At 34.4% G+C, this 23,555-nt stretch overlaps 1 protein-coding gene across 3 annotated transcripts in view; it reads left to right on the forward strand.

Moving 5' to 3' along the window:
• Positions 1-23,555, forward strand: part of LOC145243486 (long-chain-fatty-acid--CoA ligase 5-like) — a 174,500-nt gene that overhangs the window by 35,498 nt on the left and 115,447 nt on the right. For all 3 annotated transcript variants that reach the window (XM_080106429.1, XM_080106427.1, XM_080106428.1), the window contains exon 2: positions 18,953-19,115. In XM_080106429.1, coding sequence (XP_079962555.1) covers positions 18,969-19,115 — 147 coding nt within the window. In that variant the 5' untranslated portion in view covers positions 18,953-18,968. The remainder of the gene's footprint in view (positions 1-18,952; positions 19,116-23,555) is intronic.

Raw genomic sequence — 23,555 nt, forward strand, 5'->3', positions numbered from 1 at the left:
GCACAAGAACATGGAGAAAAAAAGCCAGTGCTTTTAAAGACGGGTCATTCCGGCATCATCAGCATTCCCCGATTGGGGTGCCTCAGGTAGTTAGCAATAAACTAACTCGACCTTAAATAGGAAAATAAGGCCCTGGGAGGATGGACCTCCGAGAACTAACTAGGCACAATACCTCAGCCCAACAGATAAAAGGACATCAAAATGGCCTAGTTTCTGCAGGCTTGATTGTTAAGGAATTCTCGATTGGTATCTTCTAATCAGTCAAATGACTAAGCAACAAAAGCTGCCCCCAGACTAATAATTTACTTCCTTCCTAATGCAGCAAGATGTGACACAAGTTCAGAAGGTGGAGAGAGTCAAGCCAATACGCCTGAAGAGAAAATGCTCATCAGTCACAATGGCTCCCCAAGGACTTAACATATTTAAATTTGAGTTCAGCACCCTGCAAAAATGCTTGGACAGCTTAGTCGGCATTCCTCGGTTGGAGCGCATACAGAGAGTAAGCAGTAAACTTACTCCACCACCAAAAGCGGAGACAAGGTCTGTCCTTCATAGGACTACCCAGAACCATACCTTAGCATGACAGAAGAAGGCCATTATCAGTCACAGTGACCCTTCTCTCTCAAACTACTTCTTGAGAACAAATACTCAACATTCTGAAAATGGCATCTCTGACCCTCACAGAAAGATTGGAGACGAGATTGATTACTTACTTCCTTCCTACTGCAGAAAAATGTGATACAGATTGAAAGGTAGGAAGAGTTGAGCCAGCACATCTAAAAAAAAAAAAAAGAGCACTCTGGCACTGCATAAATATCTGGGCAGCCCCGTTCGCATTTTTTGGTGAGGGCATCTCTGGCAGTAAGTAATAAACTTACTCTACTCCAAAAAGCGGGGGGAAGACTTGGGAGGGTGAAATTTAAAGGACTACCCAGAGCCATATCTTAGCACAACAGAAGAAATGCAAGCATCAGTCACATGGCTCCCCAAGGCCTTAACATATTTAAATTTGAGTTCAGCACCATGCAAAACTGCTAAATAGACATACACAGAAAATTTTGGACAAATATGGTAAAATAGTCCCAAAAATGGAATTTTTTTTATAAGCCTTAGAAGAGCCCCTGGGGCACACACAAAAGTTATCATGAAATATAGATAAACAAAATTATATAGAAATCAGTTCAGTACTTTTCAGCAAGTTTGATAAAAATCTAAGGTATAAATTTTTTTAATAAGCACAAAAGTGTCAATTTTAGCCATTTTTAACCCAAAAGATACCCCCAAGGGGGGGGGGGCAACCAGAGTTTTCTCGGAAAATCCGTTCTGTTACTTTTTTACTCATATCATGTTTAATGTTTGTGCAAAATTTCAAAAAATTCTAATGCGTAATTATTGAGAAAAGTGCGGACAGACAAATGGATGGACGGACGAACGGTGAATTTACAGGTCGGGGGACCAACAGTATATAAGCTTTTACATATACTTATCTGAGAGAATGTTTATTATGAGAGTTTATCGATTAACATTTTTATCAGTTACAACCTTATAAAACTTATCTCCTCAAAGGTTTTAAATACAAAGTCTAAATGAGAGGAAGATCAAGTACGCAATGCGTGCAGTTCTGTTCATATAAAGTTCTGGTAATTCAAAAAATATATCCTTTCTAAATTTTTGAGATAAGGATTAATTATTCATATTATTTGGATTCTTTTGACTACTGTTCTCATCTAGAGTGTTATTTTCACAATGTTTTGGTTGATGTAACCTCCAACCTTCTTCAGGCGTATCTATCTTGTCGAATTCAAGAATCTTGGTTGATGGAACGAGAGATTGTTACCCCAATAGATTAAATAAAGAGTTCCATTCGACATTCTATGCAGATTCCCGAGTTTGACAGAAAGATTCCTCGAGTTCGACAAGATACACCTGAAGAAGATGAGAGGTTACATCAACCGAAACGTTGTGAAAATTACACTCAATATGAGAACGGTAGTCCAAAGGACCCAAATAATATGAAGTCAAAAAATGTCTTTGTGTTTTTCTTTTTTTTTTTTTTTTTTAGGATACATGCACAAAATATTAAATTAGATTTTGCTTGATTTCCATATTCTGAAGACTGAAACAACCATTTTTTTTGGTCTGTAACAGAATAAATGACAGACTATTTCAGCAGAACGTGTGTACATTTCTTATATATAACAAAGGCTGTGAGTTTGGGTGACACCTAAGGGTCAAAGGTAACACTAGAAACGGAAGTCGACGAAATCATGTGACTTCCAAGGAGAGAGATTGCGTCTTTTAATGTCAATACAAAGCAGAGAAACAGGCGAGCACAAAGTTAGTTAAGTACAACAAGACAAGCTGTCTATCTGTATGTCTTTCTTTCTTCTCTCACACGCGCATGCAAGTAACCCGTCACTTTAAACTATTAATTTCTCTCTCTCTCTCTCTCTCTCTCTCTCTCTCTCTCTCTCTCTCTCTCTCTCTTTCTTTCTCCCTTTATGTGCAATAAATTCATATATAAAATGAATTGTTGCCTTCATTCAAAATACTTCAGATCATGATTCATTGAAGACTAGAGTACATTGTAACTAGTGCTGTGACAACAGCATATTCTTTTTATTCTTTTGACTCTCGAGTATATATCCAACACAGTTAGACGCACTTAATCAACCGAGAACCACATCACCTTATATGAAAACATATAAGATATTAACGTATATATACTCGAGAGTCAAAACAATGAAAAGAATATGCTGTTGCCACAGCCCTAATTGTAAGACATTCTCCGTTAATAATGAAAAATAATTATGCTTCGCCAGTATTCACACTAATGCTCATGTTCATATGAAATAGCGTCTCATTTAATGAAATTTAATAAAAAAAAAAGAAAACGTCTCAAACTGGAAAGTTTTTGTCATGGAAATAGAGTGAAACAGAGTTAAAAATAGACTTCGTAGCTCAATGGAGGATGCCCTTTTCTCATCCCTGCAACCTTTTTCCCACAGAAGAGACGTTGCGATCCTGTCTCTGCTTTATCGTTATTTTCATGGCAAGTACTCAGCTGAGCTTCAATCTATGATCCCCCCTCGCCAAACTTTCATGAAAAACACTCGTCTAACTAAAACTACTATCAATAATTTCTCACACTCTTTATCTGTGCCTAAACCTAAATGTAGATTTCATGAACAAAGCTTCTTTCTTAGAACTGCATGCCTGCAGAACTCTCTTCCAATTGCCTGCTTTCCAACTGACTACAACCTGATTGTCTTCAAGTCCAACGTAAACAAGTTCTTGATGAACCGTCCCCCTAAGTAATCCAATTTACAAAATTTCCACTACTTATGTTTACTGCGCTCCTCGAGTGGCCTCCGGGCCTTGATAGTGATTCCTGTGTAAAAAGAAAAAAAAAAAGAACTTCTTTTCCAAATTCATTTCAGACGAAGCAGACGGTGATTTACTTACTATTTGTTTTTTACTGTCCTTTAAACACTTGAAATGATTTCACTTGGCAGTTTTTTCTTTCATGTGATGAGATATTTATATAGACGTACCACTTTCTCACACAAATGTTGCTGGTTTTTCTCTGCTCTATTGTTATTTTAATGGTAGGTGCCCGACTGAGCTCCAATCTGTGGATCTCCGCTGTAAAAACATTCACAACAGAAATTTGTCTAACTACAACCACTGTCAATAATTACCTCTTTTTCCCTCCGTGTATCTAAAACCAGACTGAAGTACCATGAACAGAGTTTCTTATCTAGAACTGTCTGCTTGTAGAACACAATACCATGGGACTGCGTTCCAGCTGACGACAACATAGTCGTTTTCAAGTATAATGTAAACAAATTCTTGTTGAGACGTCCTCTTGAATAATAAAACTCTGCTCAGTTTTAACAATCGTTAACAATCATCGCGATATTATCTCGCTGCCCACCCGACAAACTCATTCATCTTTATCCTCGAATAGCTTTTTGACCGCGGTAGTGATGACTGTTTAGTTAAAAAAGCTATTATCTTTATTATAAAATGGAGGATTCTAAGACAGACTCAGAAAAAATTTGTGAGGTTACCTTGAAAATCTTTTCTTGTTTTACTTATGCTGTGCATTCATTCTTTTTGCGGACTGTTATCCTCATAGTTGTTGTTGTCTCACCACGTTTCGGCCAACTCATCCTCTGGCCTTCTTCAGATGATTAACCGCAATGGGATAGGAATACTGGGTGTTGTAACTAAATTACTGTCTTTCATAGTTGTTGTCTCTCTGTGTTTTGGCCAACTAATTCTTCGGGCCTGTCACGGTAGGAGTGAAACCGCTATCTTCAGACAAAGATTGGAGCTCAGTCGAGCACCTACTATCAAAATAACGATAGAGCAAAGAAAGCCTAGTAACATTTCTGTGAGAAAATGGTACGTGTTTGTATCTATATAGATAGTCATCTCATCACATAAAAAATGGAATCGTGAAGACAATGCCTCTATATTTAGGGCACATGGCGCAGTGGATAGAGGCGTTGAGTCTCTATGGTATGGCGAGAAGAAAAAAAAAGAATGAATGCACAGATTATGAAGCCTCATAAAAAAGTAAAAAAAAAAAATAAATAACTTTTCATGCTGATTGCAAATTTTAAAAAAAATTATTTTTCAACAAATAAACAGAATCTCTATCTCTTCTCTACTATTATACAAAAGGAACTGTGGGTGTGTGTGTCTTCATTCCCTATGGACTCCTAAACGGCTTGGTTGATTTCTTTTTAAATTTCACACAAATGTAGTTTATGTGCCTGGCAGTGTTCTTAAATAGGTTTTGTATCGGAATGTCTTTGATAAGTATTGATAATCGAAAAAAAAATCCGATGAAAGAAGGAACAGGCGATTTTGACTAAAGTTAATGCTTTAAACAGCCTAACATCACAAGTGCTTTCGAGAAGTTTTATTACTACACAAGCAGAAAGACCCGGCGTATAAAATCAACAGTACGTTCTTTGATATGACAGTGCGTGTTTAAAATGAACGTTTCTTTTTAGAGCACAACTGAAGCATGATACTTGACTTTTGCATTTTAAACTTTGATTCAAGCCATTATACAAGGTGTCCCAAAAGAAGCTGACGAATTCGAAATTTGAATAACTTCCTTGATATTTAAGTTATACTCACCAAATTGCATCTGTAGGTAGATGAGCCCTTCATTGATTTTTTTTCTTTTTTCTGTTTTCAGATATATTAGGGTATCATAGTCCACGTATTCTAATGCTCTACTGGACTAGGAAGTTATGAACTTATTTTATCCGTCAGTTTCTTTTGGGACAACCTGTATAAAAATAATTTTATAAAATCAACAGTAGATTCTCTGCAGTGTAATGTAAACTACAGCGTATTATGGACTAAGTCACCACGGGGAGGCATGTGAAGTTTCCTCCCGGTTCACCACAGCAGGAAATCAATCGATTTGATTGAAAAATGGGTGATTTTACCAATTTCGATGACAATAAAAATATGGGAGGGTGAAACATTGGTAGATCATCATTCAATCGCGAGCAACATCGGGTCTCCCTGCAAGTAAATAAATAAAACCCATCAGCTTCTTTTGGGACACCTTGTATAATTGCTTGAATCAACGTTTAAAATGCAAAAGTCAAGTATCATGCTTCAATTGTGCTCTATAAAGAAACGTTCATTTCAAAGAACCTACTGTTGATTTTATATGCCGGGTCTTTTTGCTTGTGCAGTAATAAAACTTCTCAAATGCACTTGTGATGTTAGGCTGTGTAAAGCGTTAACTTTAGTCAAAATCGCCTGTTCCTTCTTTCATCAGATTTTTTCGATACAAAACCTAAAACACAACTAAAAAAAAAATCGACAATTTTTCCTAAAATTTCTTTTAAGACAGCAAGCACTATAAAATGAAGTGCAATGTTCAATGTTAATTCAGATCATATGAGTTACTGAATGTTGAACATCCAGCGTAAACGGAACATTTTGAAGAGTGTTATCTTTTTTGTATATATATAAAATAATAATAATAATAATAATAATAATAATAATAATAATAATAATAATAATATTAGTGCATTTTCAGGTTTGGTTTCTGCTTGATAAAACCATGTCTGTCATTTGATATTGAATCTTGTTTTGTAGACCAGATTCATGGTCCAACGATTTGTAGACAAATACATTCCTTAATGAGCTATAAATAGCTGCTTTTGTTGTGACATATATACTAGTGATGGGGTGATCACGTTGACACACCGGTTCTCGTCAGATCATCGAAGTTAAGCAACGTCGAGCTTGCCCAGTAGCAGATGGGTGGCCATTTGAGAAGACAAGGCGCTGTATGAACCGCGAGGTAAAATACAAGGTTGAGAAACTAGCGCAGTCTATCCTTCTCTCGAGGGTAGATGGGGCTCTCTTAAGCCGTGGTAGACACCCCATCTAGTGATGGTGTCACAATAAAAAATACCCTTGATAGCCCTGGCAAAGCATCAAGTATTCAGCTACCGACAAGATTTGAATTTCACTACAAACTCGTGTAGTGAGTTCAATCTCAGCTACGGCCGTGCTGGATACACATTGTTTAAAATCCCTGGTTCCGATACAATTACCGATTGTTCTAAATTTTCGAATCCGATACAAGTACTGATTCCGTTCTAAATCCCAGATTCCAATACAATTACCGATTTTGCATTTGGACACGTGAAATTAAAATTTTGCTGGAGAACTACTGTAAAGTTTTTTCTTAAGCGAATTTAATTACTAATTTATACGTGACTTTAATTTTAAGTTAAAAATGAATGCGTTTATAAATAATTTTTTTAATGAGATTTTTTTGCACCCCCATTTTTTTTTTTTAAGTATAATGCAGCAAACAATGTTGAATTATTTATCTTTTAACTGTGTATTTTCTCATAAGTATCTAAAAAATATGAATTTTGGATCAGAAGGTTGAAAATTATCTCTTTTTTAAACTGTTAAATAATTTTTTACAGGAGATTTTTCCAGTATGTTCTCTTACTCTATATATCTTGTTCGAAAATGTTTTCCCTCACATATACACACCCACATGTACGCACGCACGTACGTACGCACACACACACACACACACACGCATATACACAGCCTCATACACACACTCACATTCATGCACCCCCCCCGAGCTGTGACGTCACTTCCTTTAAAGTGAAAGCCAGACATGCGTACCCAGAACACTAACTCCAGTATAAAAGTCAACAAAACCTGTCAACTTCACTGTTTTTCGTCCGGACCAGCGTTCGACCTGTTGAGTCGACGAACCGACCGCGTGCTCTAACGTCACTTCCCTGCTACTGTAATGTGGGGCAAGCGCGAGTACACTTTATACGCTTTCTCTCTCCATGAACTGGATTGACTTTTCTCACTTTATCTTCCCTTCGCTTTGGTCCATCAAAACAGACATGTGCGCGACGCTCTACTGAGCTTAACCCTTTCTTTCTACAGATTGGCTTGCCTCTTCGCTTTTCTCTATTGCATTCCCCCTTTCTTTCCACGTGCGTAGTCGTCAACGGCTGAATGAACACGTGTACACCGAAGACTTTCATCTATCAACAGAAAATAAACATGTTTATTTTATTCCAGCAGTTGAGTTCTTTGTTTCTTTCATTCAATTAGTTTCATTATTTTTTTCTTGTAGCGAGTTAGGGTATTTTATATCCTGGTCCGCAACAATCTATAAACGTGAACGCGTGTGTGTGTGTGTGTGTGTGTGTGTGTGTGTGTACATTTCCCTACGCAATAACTCTCTCAATTTTTAGTCTACAGACTCGAAATTTGATTCTCAGGGTACTGAGATTTGGGAAAATATATGTGATCGGTTTTCGGCGAGAAATTTGGGTGTTAAGGGGTCAAAGTTCAACGATCTGCCCTTTGAGAACTCTACCAAACTCTTCCGACAATTTTCGATCTAAACACTTGAAATTTTAGATATAGGTTCCTTGGGCATGAATCTAACTTAATAACTTGATTTGAGCCCAGAACAATGAATGTTAAGGGGGTCATAATACGAATCAAAGTTTTAAAAATTGACCTTTATTTTATTTTTATTTTTTTAATTTTTTTTTTTTTTTTTTTTTTTTGCTCAGCATACACCTCCAAACACCTGGGCAACGCCGGGCTGAAATGCTAGTAATACATAAAACTTATCACAGTATTATTCATATATTTAGTTTTCGATATCGGGAGATTATAAACGTATCAAACGTTTAGTGTTTTGTTTTAACTTGTTCATTTCTTTCTTTTAAATTTATTAAATTTCATTAAAACCTTTTTGTATAAAAAGAATGTTCCAATTGATGATCTCATTCACATGGCAAAGCTATCCTACTTAAAACTTAATATTAGTTCTTATGCAAAATAACAACTCGTTTGTCCGTGGGCGTTGTCCCTGCATACCCCGGCAACCTACGTAAGTCGCTGTAATATGGCGAAACGAAACGCTCAGCCATTGAAAAATCGCTCGACCAAACGACAATACAAACAGGTTGTGTGTATAGGTAATAATCTATTCGTCTCTATAGATGAATTTTATCATGAACACCTATCCGGTTAAACAGCCCCCTTCCACTTCCTTTAACCCTTCTCCTTCCTCTTTGCTGTCAGTGGTGTCCGTTGTTCAGTCAACCGAAAATATTCAAAAAGAAATAGCTTGCCCTCCTAATCTTAACATTAAAAAAAAAAAGAAAAAAAAAAAAACCAGGGTAGACCAAAAGAAAACATGTTTTATGAAAAAAAAAAATCGTAAAAGAAAACAAAATGAACCTCCCCCCGCAAAAAAAAAACTCCTTAATACAGCAGAATTTCGTAAAAAAAAAAAAAAAAATGAAAAGATAAACTCCCCCAAAACAATATAAATATTCCTATTTACTTGCCCCCCCCCCCTACGAGGGCAGAGTTAGACACAAGCTTCGGTTTTTAATGTAGGGGAAAATCCAGCTCCCCAAAAGGGACAGTCTGGATAGGAACAAAAATTTAACTTGTCTCGGTCATGAAAGATTTCTCCTCCACTGATCGATAGGTATCCCCAAAACAATGTGAAAAATGGAACACATGTTCCCGTGACGTCAGACTTGTGTTAACTATACGAACTATGGAAAAGCAGAAGCGCCTTAATGATTTTTTAAAAACCTTTGTTTATCTTCTTCAAACTGCAATTAATAATTAATCTTTATTATAATTTTGATAGGTTTTTAGATTTACACATTTTAATGATTAATAATATTATAAACATTTGTATATTAAATATGAAATACGGTTTTACTGAATGTTCTTTTGGTTACCTACAAGCTTCCATATTTTGTTCGGTAAAAAGAGACGAACAAAATATGAGGGGGGACTACAAAATGCTTAATATTTGTGCAACAATATTTTCAAATCGGTTTTAATCTGGCGATAAAATAGCTGCTAAGAGTCATGTTTATGTAAAAACTTAATATTTAAAAAAAAATTTAAACACAATTAATTAAAAATCTATGTTGTAACGGAACATTTTGAAATAAATGGAATTTTAATCGCTTTAATCTTTTAAAAATTAATTAATGTTTACGAAGTTTCTTTTTCTTGACAATTCAACTGATTATAGCATATATATATATATTATTCCTTAATTGGAATTCATTTTTTGAGATGAGCATTATATATTAATTTATTTTTATTTTGAACATTGTCTGAAGATAGCGGTTTCAATCCCACCCAAAGCGTGCCAGAGGTTAATTGGCCAAAATGTGGTGAGACGACAACAACTACGGATGGCAGTGATGGCTGAGAAGGCAGTTAGGAGATTCGAAGTTCCTATCCGTCGCGGTTACCACCTGACGAAGCCCAGAGGAATAGTTGGCCGAAACGTTGTGAATAAACAAAAACCAATAAAAGATAAAAAAAACAAACAAAAAAACAACTAATAAAGATGAGAATAATAGTCCGAAATAAAAATAAATTGATTATAGCATATATTAATTAAAAAAAAAAAACGCTATTAAAAACATAGTATTATTAAATTTATATTATTTTTTAATTGCAAATTCAAGGTAAATTTTTGTTCAATATGTGTATTTAAACTTTTAAAAAATAAATATTTTTTACTTATTTGAACTCTTATGTTTCATAATAAATAGAAATTTCGATAGATTTAAATATATTTTGTTCGCATTTCGGAAAAATAAATATGGTGGGGGGGACACGCACTAAAAAATATTTTCTCTTGTATATTTTACGGAAACTACATTTTATATGTTATTTCATTCTAAAATGGATAAGTATCGAAAATTTCCCGAAAATCTGACCATTAGTTGATTTTTGCTAGATTTATTAAACACGAGTATGTTTTCACATTCGGAATGTCTACTACATGGGAACGTTATTTTAAAGCGCCAATTATGTAAACACGATTTTCGGCTCGAAATTTCATTATTTTCGTTCGATGAAATTTTTTTTTTTTTTAAATTATTACTGGTTTATTTTGCCCTTCTTCTTTTGAATGGTACAAAAGTTATACTGATAATATTAATTTATAATAAAGTTAAATCGTGTTACATATAGGGTGGGGTAATTCTGTGGTAAGTTTTGGCAGTCCCTACTGATCGAGGACAAAAAAGGTGAAGTGCAGTATTAGAACAGCTACTACAATTTGTTCCTTGGCAAAAGGCCAATTACGAAAAACAAGTACGAAAAATAAGTGTTGAAAACAATATAAATGTTTTCAAAAAATTATCTTACAAAAAAATGTTTCTTTGTTGCTGCACATTTTACAAAAAAAAATATTTATTCATGATGCTTAGGGCGATGTTTTTATTATTTATTTCCATTTTTTTCTTTTTTCATTAAAATTACTATATGACTAGAGCAGAGGGATGGAATGAGCATCAACAAATGTTACCCACTCTATTTTTATTATAGTAAAAAAAAAAAATATACTAAATTTATAACTTAAAATATTGCAGCATTAATTTTTTTTTTAATTCAATTTATAAAATTATATAATCAATTCTTAATGCTGCAATGTTTTAAGTTATAAATTGATTATATTTTTTATTAGAATATCTTGTCCTTTTCTTTTTTCAGTTTTAACAACTAGTCCTTTACTTTTCCATGTTTAAGCTTAACCATATTACTTTTTATGCTCGTATTTTTCTATTGTATAAGGAATGCGTGATTTTTTTTTTAATTCACACCAGCGATTTTTATTCTTCGTCATGGCACAATTGCTACGATGTCTTCCAGTTCCAAAAAACCTTACATGCTGTATGTATGCTGCTGATCAGCTTGATTAAGCCCAGTACAATAGGGCAATAGAGGAAAGTGGGACAAAGTCTAGGTTGTACATCCACATTAGCGATGTGTTGATTATAGGGTGGAAAGCCAAAAAACAAACAAAAAAAAAAAAAAAAAAGAAACACTACAGCTTTATTTAAAAACTTTTCTTGAAAAAATTGATTCAGGTAACTTGATTATATCTATGCAATGTAGCCTTCTTCAGCCTCAATCACCACCTCGATATGGGTTTGAAACTGTGAGCATGCCTTTTCCACAAGCGATGACGGGAATTCGGCAAATACTCGGAGGATGGCAGCGATCAGGCTGGCTTTGGTGTTGTGGGAGGTCATGTTGGTGATGTTCTCGACGTATAATCAAACGAAGTAGCCCAGACCCAGGATTGGCTTCACAGTAAGTGCTACGACTTCGTATCCTTCTCTTACTGTCCCCCCTCCTCCCTCAACCTGAGCCCTCTGGACTACTTCGTTTGGTCATATACCGAGAACATCACCAACATGGTCTCTCACAACATCAAAGCCAGCTTGGTCGCCGGCATTCGCCAAGTATTCGCCAAACTCCCGCTGGTGCTTGTGGAAAGCGCATGCTTCCAGTTCCGGACTCATATCAAGGCAGTGATTGAGGCTGAACGTGGTTACATTGAATAGATGTGAGCTATGCTACATAAGCAAGATACTTGAATTGATATTTTCAATAAAAGTTTTAAAATAGAGCTGCAGTGTTGTTTTCTTTAGGGCGATAACTTTATTGTTCCACCCCTGTATTTCATCCAGCACAAGCGTCCAGGTGTTTGTTTGTTTTTTTTTACCCTGAACCAACGTCCATTCATTTTATCTCTTTCTTCTAACTTGCTAAGGTCGGGAAGGACTGAATAGTCTTCTTTGATTGATTTCAGTTGGGAAAATTTTATGAGCGTTCCCACACTTTTGTCTAGTGGAACTCCTAAGTGTTGGCTTACTTTCGTCTTTGGGTTCTCAAATGCACTTGTGATTTTAGACAGTAGAAGAGTGTTAACTTTTATCAAAATCGAACTGTTCCTTCTTCAACTGAATTTTTCAGTTATCGATTTTCGTTAATTATCTTATAAAACCTATCTAATAACACTCCCAGGCAGATAAAGTATATTTATCTATGATATCTATTGTATGATATTTAAAAAAAACAAAACAAAAACCTGTCCAGCCGTTACGGAGTTCATAAAGAACAAACTCTCTTACACACACACGCGCGCGCGCACACACACACACACACACACACACACACAATGCCTTTTATTTAAGTAGAGATGAAAAGTTGCAAAAAGAAATAAGTTGAATTTCCATGCAAAAGAGGACAATTTTGAGAAACTCTGTGCAGGCAATTACTCTGCTAGTTTTTAATGTCTTCTCAGGAATTTTTCACATCAAAATTTTAAATGTGATTCTTTAGCCTATTTTTTGACTGCTGAAAAATTTGGATTTCTGAAAAGACCTGATTTTAAATGTCATCTAAAGCAAAACAAAAAAGAAAAGAATAGAAGAAAATGAAATAATGTTAATAGGACAATTGACAAAAAACAAAAAAAAAAACAAAAACAATGCTGGCTTGTTATATATTGGTCAAATCAATTATATGACTTTTGTTTGGAATTAATGGAAACAAATTAAAACGGACATGTCACTTTTTAGAGAAAACTTGGAATACAAAGAAAAGATTCTTTCAATAAAAAAAAAACTCGCCATCATCATAATGGCCAAGAAAAAAGTAAGGGAGATAACTCAATCTCAACTTATTTTTCGATTTATTTTTTTTTCAATAATTGAATTTTAATAAAGATTTCCGTATTTCTTCTCCATTTATTTTTCTTATCTCAGCTTATTAAAAAACAAGAACTTTTTTGGATAATTCATTTGAACATTTTTTTTTTTTTTTAGCATTTCTATATTTTAGCTTTCTTTGATCTTCTTTTATGAAGAGTTCGATTCGAGACAAGTGGAGACAATCACGAAATTTTCTCTGGAAAATAAATTAGTCGTTGTTTTAATTTATTTCGAAATTTTAATTTATTTCAAAAACTGTTTGTTTTCAAAAGAAAAAAAAAGCAAATTAAGTAACTATTCGTTAAAAAGACATCCATTTAATTCAAATAAATGATAGCCTAGTCTGAGAACGATACGGCTTTGTAAATGATCATATATATATATATATATATATATATATATATATATATATATATATATATATATATATATATATATATATATATATATATATATATATATATATATATATATATATATATATATATATATATATATATATATATATATATGAAGGATTTTAATAGCACTGGGGGAAATGCCATTATTGAAATTGAGGACTTTTTTTTTTTTTTTTTTTTTTTGACGTTAAATCCATAAGAAATACTACAAAGTCTGAAAATCTAATCTCCAAAACCAGTATGTAGTTCAAATTATTTGAACCGAATGAAGGGGGAAAAACGTATGAAAAAGGGAGATAAAAAGAATTAAATTAACGCAGATATATTTCGGCCGATTCTTTTCAACTGTAACATCGGCGGATTTAAGAGATAAAAAAAAAAAAAATAATAATAATATCGAGGTCTAAAGACCAAAATTAACGTATGAGGGGGTTAAATTAATAAATGAAGTTTGTAGAGACGGGAAAGCATTCTCAAACTACACCCATAATTCTAGATTATGGGTGTGTTCTTTTTGCTAACACAGAGTTGGTTTTCGTAAAATAATCGTGACCGCTTCGAGAATTTTCAAATGTATTCTCGAGCGGGCTCTGTGTAAAATGGAGAATGCTCCATCCGTGTAACCTCCAGTGCAGACTTGACACTTTAATAAGTGTTCACCAATGGCCGAACTATGAGTATGTAAACGCCCGGATGTTGGCCATTGTTTGTGCCTACGTATCGAAGGGGGGACATGTTGGGAAATTCTCATCTCCAATCGCTGAATAGTATGTCCCACGTAGTCAGCCTCACACTGACCATGAAATTTGTATACTACCATATTATATTTCAATAATGGCATTTCCCCCAGTGCTATTAAAATCCTTCATAAAATTTTGTACCCATAAAAATCTTTATATATATATATATTTGACAAAGAAAGGCATAATTACTCTAATCAGTGGAGTACCATAAACTATATGGAGGTTTTGCGTGCTGCATATACAATCGACCTTATGTACAAGCCGAGAAAAAGAATGAAACTTCATTAACAATGAGTAAAATATAAATTTCGAGCCAAACACAAAAAAGGTATTTTCTGCCAAATTCCTTAAAAATATGTTAAAACGTCAAGTCAAGTCAATATTAATTATAATGATTTGTAATACCTATTATTATTATGTAAGAGTTGGGCATATAAAATATAGGTTAATATTGGACTGTATTTCTGAAAATATAAATTTCAAACTAACAAAAAAAGTTATTCTTCTGCCTAACTTGTTAAAAATATGTTAACCTAAACTAAAGAAATCAGAAGTTTAAGTCTATACAAAAAACAAGTTCGTTATAACAAAAAAGAAAAAAAACTCCTGTATGTAAACATATATGCAAAATAATATGCACACACACACACACACACACACACACACACACACACACACACACACACACACACATATCTATGTATATGCACAGATCATCATATAATGATTAGATCACTCTGACAGACGTTAAAAAGCATTTAAAAAATAAATGTTTAAATTCAACAGCATTTCTTGCGATTAACGGTAGCCGAATGGATTAGGTCCCTTGCTAATGAAGCCAGAGATGGCTTCTGTCGCCGGGTTCGAATTATCGACTGGTGTTAATCATGGTACCCTACACTGATGATTCCCGAAAGGATGAAACACTAGTGTCTGTAGGTATTTAATAATTATTATAGTAAATAACATAGAGAGAGAGAGAGAGAGAGAGAGAGAGAGAGAGAGAGAGAGAGAGAGAGAGAGAGAGAGAATAATTTAAATGCCTACTTGACCGAGAGAATTTGAATGTCTACTAGACACTATCCTTGAGTATGTGTTTCTCTGTACTGTATAGAGGTGGGGGGTGGTCAGGACAACCTGGCATAAGAATACTTCCCTACAAGTAAATGCTGATTAAATATTAAAAAATAACATAGTATTCGAAACTCAAATAAAATCTCCTTGTTATGGTTACCCCATATTGGCTTAGATATAGAATACAGTGTTACCGAGAGTAACAGCACTAAACTGGATATTCCACCAGATTAGATGAATTCTTCTTCTGGAATCTGCTAAGACCAAAGACACCACAAGAAAGATATACTACAACATAGTGAATTGGTCAGTTGAAGAAAGGAAAATTAATGTTCTTCAATTCTTTACTAACTCAATATTTTAGATATAAAGAAGTCTAAATATGTGTGTCTGTTTTTTGTCTAAAAGTCAGAAACTATGCAATCTCAGAGATACGTGCTTATAAATTCTTCATTAATTTTTTCATTCATTTTTTTCAATTCATTTTCGTTCATTCATTTTTTTTAATCCAGTTTTTCATATGTTCTTCATTTCTTTTTTCATTCATTTTTCACTTATCATTTTCATTCATTTTTCATTCATCATTTTCATTCATTTTTCATTCATCATTTTCATTCATTTTTCATTCATCATTTTCATTCATTTTTCATTCATCATTTTCATTCATTTTTCATTCATCATTTTCATTCATTTTTGGATGAAATTCTTGCTCATTTCTTCAATCATTTTTTTCATACGTTTTTCGTTTTTTCTCATTCATTTTTTTTCATTCATATTTGTTAAGTCAGGGGAAGTAACATAAACTTGTGTTCTACTCAGCATTGTCTGGGAACAATAAAATTATCATTATCAACATCATTACTCTTTATATTTTGATTTTAGAATACTTTTGCCGATAAAGTTGATATATTATGTACTAGCAAGGCATCCTTACTAGCATTACAGTAGTATATTTGTGTAAGTCGAATGGAAGGGGAGTGAAAGTAACCTTTGTTCTACTCGGCGGAAAGTGTAGTATCTGCCCCGGCAGATGCTGCAATCAAAGACCATTGCTCTTGTGGCAATCTTTTGCTCCATGTAGGGGCAATCCTATATACCAAATGGACTTCACTATCCAGCTCCCATTTCCCACCTCCCGAGAGCTGATTTAGTTTGTTAGTAGTGGAAATTTGGTAAATTGGATTACTTAAAGGGAACAGCTCATCAAGAACTTGTTTACGTTGGACTTGAAGACGACCATGTTATAGTCAGCTGGAAAGCAAATAAACGGAAGAGAGTTCCACAGGCGTGCAGTTCTAAGTAGGAAACTTCGTTCATGGAATCTACGATTAGGTTTAGGCACAGATAAAGAGTGTGGGAAATTATTGATAGTGGTTTCAGCTAGACGAGTGTTTCTCGTGAAAGTATGGCGAGGGGGGACCATAGATTGGAACTCAGATGAGCACTTGCCATGAAAATAACGATAAAGCAGAGACAGGCTCGCAACATCTCTTCTGTGAGAAAGAGGTTACAGGGAAGAGAAAAGGTATTCCCCCACTAGGCTACGAAGTTAAATATTTTACAAAGAATGTTCTCTGTTGTTATTGATGATGATGATGATCGTCATCATCGTCATCATTCATTCATTTCATATGAATCAGATGATTTTATTGCTGGCATTGGTTTTTCCCGATATCTTTCTAGTTAGAATTCTTAGAAATACAACGGATACTTACAGTAGGGGTTTCGTGAGTTGCCAACATCCCTAAGTGAAAGTGTTTCTGCGTAACGAACTGGATTCGAACGTGACACACCTAGGTATCAGTTTGTGTCTTTAGCCCTCGTCAATTCCATGCTGCTGCTGCTGTTGTTGTTACTGCTAACTGTACTACTACTATTAGAACAGACATTCCACAGATTACAGGCCCAAATCCCCTCGGGGGTCCGGGCGACAAGATCAAAGTGTAGTATCTGTTCCGGCAGATGCTGCACTTAAGATAATTTGTACCAGTCAATGGAGGGGAAACCCTCTATACTGGGACAATTATTATTTTTGGTAACCAGAGTGCCCCCTTTTTGCCTACTTTTAGGGGAGCTGGTTTTTACCTCACATTAAAAACAGCCTTGTGCCTAATTTGCTCAGTGGGGGAGCAAATAAATACCATCTGTTCCGGCAGATACTGCAAGCTATGACTAGCTATGACTAGCAAAGACCAGATGTGGGGGCAACCCCACATGCCTGACCTTTAACCAGCTCCCATTTCCCACCTCTCGGGAGCTGGTCCCTTTTTTCCCTTCCCCCTCCCTTCACTCCTCACATAAAAAATTGGCCTTGTGCCTAATTTGCTCGGTGGGGGAGCAAATAAATACCATCTGTTCCGACAGATGCTGCAAGCTATGACTAGCTATGACTAGCAAAGACCAGATGTGGGGGCAACCCCACATTCCTGACCTTTAACCAGCTCCCATTTCCCACCTCTCAGGAGCTGGTCCCCTTTTTCCCTTCCCCCTCCCTTCACTCCTCACATTAAAAATTGGCCTTGTGCCTAATTTGCTCGGTGGGGGAGCAAATAAATACCATCTGTTCCGATAGATGCTGCAAGCAAAGACTAGCTATGACTAGCAAAGACCATATGTGGGGGTAACCCCACATATCTGACCTTGGTCAATGTAGGGATCACCCTACAGACCACAGTTACTATCCAGCTCCCATTTCCCACCTCTCGGGAGCTGGATCCCCCTTTCCCTCCCCCCTCCCTCTCTCTCCACATTAAAAAATGGCCTTGTGCCTAATTTGCTCAGTGGGGAAGCAAATAAATCCAACAGGCCCAAAGCCCTCTGGGGCCCGGGTGACAAGATCAAAGTGTAGTATCTGTTCTGACAGATGCTGCAAGCAAAGACCAGCAAAGACCATATGTGGGGGTAACCGCACATATCTGACCTTGGTCAATGTAGGGATCACCCTACAGACCAACAGTTACTATCCAGCTCCCATTTCCCACCTCTCGGGAGCTGATCCCCCCTCCCTCTCCCTCTCTCTCTCTCTCCACATGAAAAAACGGCCTTGTGCCTAATTTGCTCAGTGGGGAAGCAAATAAATACAACAGACATTCCACAGATCTATCTGAAATAAAAAGATGATTAAGAAATACACACTTCAACCAAACTTGAATTAAACTAATAATAATAACTAGCGGGACCCATGGAAATTCTGTGGCATATTTCCATTGTATGGACACCCGGTGCGAACAGAAACCACATGATATCATTAGACCATCTTTAGATAGACCAGATACTACTCTTGGATCCTAACCAGAAGACTAAGAAGGTATATTTTAGTTTCACGTATGGACCAAAAACGACACCATCTTTTATTTTAACTTTTTTTTTTTTTTTACATTGCGTCTTCAGTGATCGGGAGATCCTATTTATTAAAAAAGGAGGATAGAAGGTTTATAACATACTACGAACATTAAATTATCATATCTATATACAAATAATTTAATGTTCGTAGTATGTTATAAACCTTCTAATCCTTTTTAATAAATAAGATCTCCTGATCGAATAATTTATAATCTGAAAACCGTGACACACGTACGTACGTTAAACGTGCTACAACATTAATATATAGATAATCTTTGTTTTGTTTTTTTTACAGCTAACATTTGGATACCATGGACATCCTTAATGATAAAATGATGCTGGCGGCTGCAGCTGGGGTAGTGGGAGCCACTGCTCTCATCACGTCACATTACATGTTGTCAAACCATCCGAAAATAACACCGATTGGAGACACTGAATGCCAATCAAAGCTTTTGAAAGTAAGACCTGAAATTATTACATTAAATTTTAATCTATCTATATATATAAAAGCCCAAATGTATGTATGTATGTATGTATTTATGTATGTGTGTATGTATGTATGTATTTATGTATGTATGTATGTATTTATGTATTTATGTGTGTATGTTTGGATGTCTGCTAAAAACTTTCAACAGACGCGACGAAGCTCCATCCTTTGCTCGAAAAATATCGAAAAATTGGCCAAAAACGTTAACTTTTTCACCCTGAAATCGACAATTTTCGACAGGGTGGGATCAACAAAAACGGTCCTCTCGTGACAATGACCGATTCTACGCATGCGTCAGATGACGTCGTGACCTGATTTACTTTAAATAGTTGAAAAACCGAACAAATTTCATGTACGTCGCATTAGCTCAGTTGGGTAAGGACTTTGTTCATTATCTAAACGTTTTGGGTTCGAATCGTGGTGTGAGATGTTTTTTTATTTTCGATTTTTTAAATTTAAATATTGAACCAGTGTTATTGAAGCCATTTTTCATGTAACGTTCGTTTTTCTGCTTTTTTTTTTTTTTTACTTCGCTTATTTTTTAGCGACACCCAAAAACACCCGGGTACCCACCGATTTTTAAAATTTTAATATCGAAACAGGCTTATTTAAGCCATTTTCCACGTGTTCGTTTTTCTGTTTTCATCGTTCGTTTGCCTTACGTTAGTTTTTTTTTTGTGTTTTTCGCGCTTAAATGTTAACGTTGTTTTCTTTTTTTACTTTGCTTATAACAAACAAACCTACATCGTCGTCGTAGTCGTCGTCGTCGTTGTAACACTCGACGACTTCCGGCCGCGCACCTGTCAATTTCGTTCTTAAATAAATTCAAACATCTTTCACTAACTCATTCTGGCTGGCCGATTTTATTTTCCAACTTCGCCCCAGGGCTTCGGGTTCGATCCTACCCCCCCCCCGGGTTCTTTTTTATTTAACACCACACACCCTACAAACACCCGGGCAACGTCGGGTAACCCCGCTAGTATAATTATAAAACTCAAATGATCTTGTAATGATGTATGTAATCCACTTCCTGGTTTACAACATCCGGTTGCGCATGCACGCATGACCTGCGCACTGAAACATTAACGTTATTATTTCGAAATTATTATTTAACATGGGAAGAGTGGGGTTTAAAATAACTTAAACGTAATACAGATATGGACGATGTAAAAAAAAGGAGACAGTATTAACAATTGTTTATTTGGATAATTTAAACGCAAAAAACAAAAAAACAAAAGAACAATTGGGACGCTGAAATATTAACGTTATTATTTCGAAATTATTATTTAACATGGGAAGATTAGGGTTTAAAATAAACAAAAAACAAGAGACAATTGGGACACTGAAATATTAACGTTATTATTTCGAAATTATTATTTAACATGGGAAGAGTGGGGGTTAAAATAACTTAAATGTAGTTTAGTAGTAATCCACTTTTTAGAAGCACAGAGAAAACGGAATTCAAAATATGAGGTTAGAAAGAACGACCACGTGCGTATCTGTATTTTTTTTAAATAAACAAAAAATTATTTATTCAAAGTTTCAAATTTTCGGGTTATAAAGCCTTCATCAGGAATTTTCTTTTTAGACAATGCAATATATTTTTTCATAACTTAAACCTAATACAGAAATGAACGATGTAAAAAAAAAAAAAAATGCAGATATATCAAAATCTGAATTTAACTATAATCAGTATTATGGTATCTGTTCAGTGCACATTTACCTATAAGTATGGCCAACCACTTATAATTCAGTAACTCTAAATATTTATTTTCAAAAATAATCAATTATAATAAACAGAACGACTCATAGAAATCTATCTATATTCTTTTTTTATTTTAATATACTTTCATAGAAATATTTCTGTTATGTCAAAAAAAACCCTATTTTCTTTACGTCACAAGTGTCACGCTCATACATGAATTCCATAGCTAATATAACATACTGACTCAACGGGTCACGGGTAGTCTAGTTATAATATAAAAATTTGAAATTATTCCTTTCACTCCCATAAAAAATAACGGGGACAAAAAACTACGCTTCACTAATGTTTACATTCGTTATTTCTCTAGACATATTAATAGGTAACAGAAATTTCTAATATGTTACCCAGCACCTTCTCTCCTTTCTAATGAGAAACATTAGGCTTTGAAATACATAGGTATAAAGAGCATATATATCCTGTACTCCTAATTGATGTAATCTCCCTATTGAATGAACGATTAAATTTATATGCATTAGTATTTATCTTTATATTGTCGCTTTTTTTCTTTTTTCCTCCTATATATAAGCTCCACCTAAATTGTTGAGCTTTGTATCATCACGATAACCTTCCTTTTAAAGATCTACTTTAATTTTTCTTGGTTCCACCTATATATATACATATACATATTTTCCCAAAACCTCTGGCTTTTGATGCTACGGTTTCAAATGATCTGAAATTACAACAAAGGAAGACTTGATTCAAAACATTTCTTATATGTTTTATCTCCCCTCTTTTGGAAACAGGGTACGATTATGAATATCTCCGGTATTAAATAAGCCTTATACACTGTGAAATTTACTTTATGTATGAAAACCAAAGAGGGGAGATATAACATATGAAAATATTTGGAATCAAGTCTCCCCCTTGCTTTTATTTCAGATCATTTGAAACCATAACAGCAAGTTTTTGTCTCCCCTCCATCAAGGTAAAAGGTTTGGGGGAAATATCAGATATTTTGTAATGCAAAACGTAGGTATAAAGAACATATATATCCCATGCCACTAATTGATGTAATCTCCTTATTGAATGAACGCTTACATTTATATGCATTAGTATATATCTTTATATTGCCGTTTTTTCCTTTTTCCTTCTGTATATAAGCTCCACCTCAATTGTTGAGCCCAATAAAACTCCTTTAAAGAATTTTTCTAATTCTTTTTTGGTACCCCCATATAAATATTGATATAGATTAATCGTTTAGTTGAAAGTACTCTGTTTGTATATACCAATTGTAATGGATTAAAAAAAAATCTCTCTCATAAAGTTTTTATAATAAAAATTTTTTTACATATAAATTTTGTAAACTTTTTTAAAAATCCATGCTCAATGAATACTTTTTTTTATTGTGTTCCAGAGCATATATTGTGTAATATAATAATTTTCCAAGTTCCAAATATCAAGTTTTCTCTGTTGGTTATTTATTGCTTTTTAAAAGGTAGCCATTATAATATTGTTTTGTATTGCAACTAATATGTCTTCAAAATTATGTCTTTGCTGCATTTTTAGTCACATACTCATCCGATCTTTACCTTAAAAAACTTGATAAAACACACCATTTTGGGCGACTTACATGGTTTATGCAACTGATATGCCCTGCCGTTCCTTCTCGTTTTGAAAGTTATAGCCGAATTAATTTTAACTTATATCAATTATTTTTTGTATTTTTTGTGAATTATTATTGTTATATTTTTATTTTCAATTTGTTTAAAGCTTTTTAACTGCTTGTATTTTATTTATTTCACCATTCTTCGAGTCCTATTTTTAAGTTATATTAATTATTGTACTTATAATTTATTTTCCAATTAGAGTATTCTTATTAAGTGATTTAACTTAAATTCGAAACTTCATGTTGTTTTTTTCTTTTTTTTTCCTTTTTTTGTTTACATTCTTTGAAGGATTCAATGATAGTTTAATTTAAATTACTTCCACAAATTTTGTTAGCGCTGTCACTACTTATATGATCTGTTATATGTATATGCATTTGTTGTGGGGTACAAATCACTCCTATTTCAGAACTAAGTGGAATCAACCAGTCCTATGAATACCACTGGTTTCAGAGACTAAAGGGAGACATTCATACCATGTTTAACCACATGCTACAAACACGTTCCTTTCATGCCACTTTAGTGGCTCCTGTATTCTTTATGATAAATACATATTATATCTTATACACTTTACACTACTTGTGGTTTCTTTCATTTGTAACTCCTAGCACGGGTCTACAACAGTATTTAAATTATAATTTCTTATAATATCAACTTTGTTTACGTTGTGTGTGCTAAGTTTTTACGTTTAATTATTAGAAGTAAAATTATTCTTTCTTTCTATTTTAATATTATTGGCAGTCGAAGGCAGGTAACTCTTGTAAACTCAATCTCTCAAAATCTTATTCACCTTATTTTCTACTTAAATAGAATTTCAGTTGACTGAATCTGAAGTCATTTATTCTTTCCTTAGGTTATCCTATTTTGCTCACTGATTCTAATTAATTTTACATTTTGTATTCTCTTTGCTGTGTTTTAAGTCCAATATTATATGCATATTTATAATCCCTTATCCATTTTTTCTTCATATTTTCTCCTTGATCTATATATTGAGATATAGTAACAAGGTTTCCTTTAGTCTTGACAGACTATGGATACCCAC

Source organism: Euprymna scolopes, chromosome 22, assembly GCF_053919585.1.
Source record: "Euprymna scolopes isolate OS-2025 chromosome 22, ASM5391958v1, whole genome shotgun sequence".
Classification (NCBI taxonomy): Eukaryota; Metazoa; Mollusca; class Cephalopoda; order Sepiida; family Sepiolidae; genus Euprymna; species Euprymna scolopes.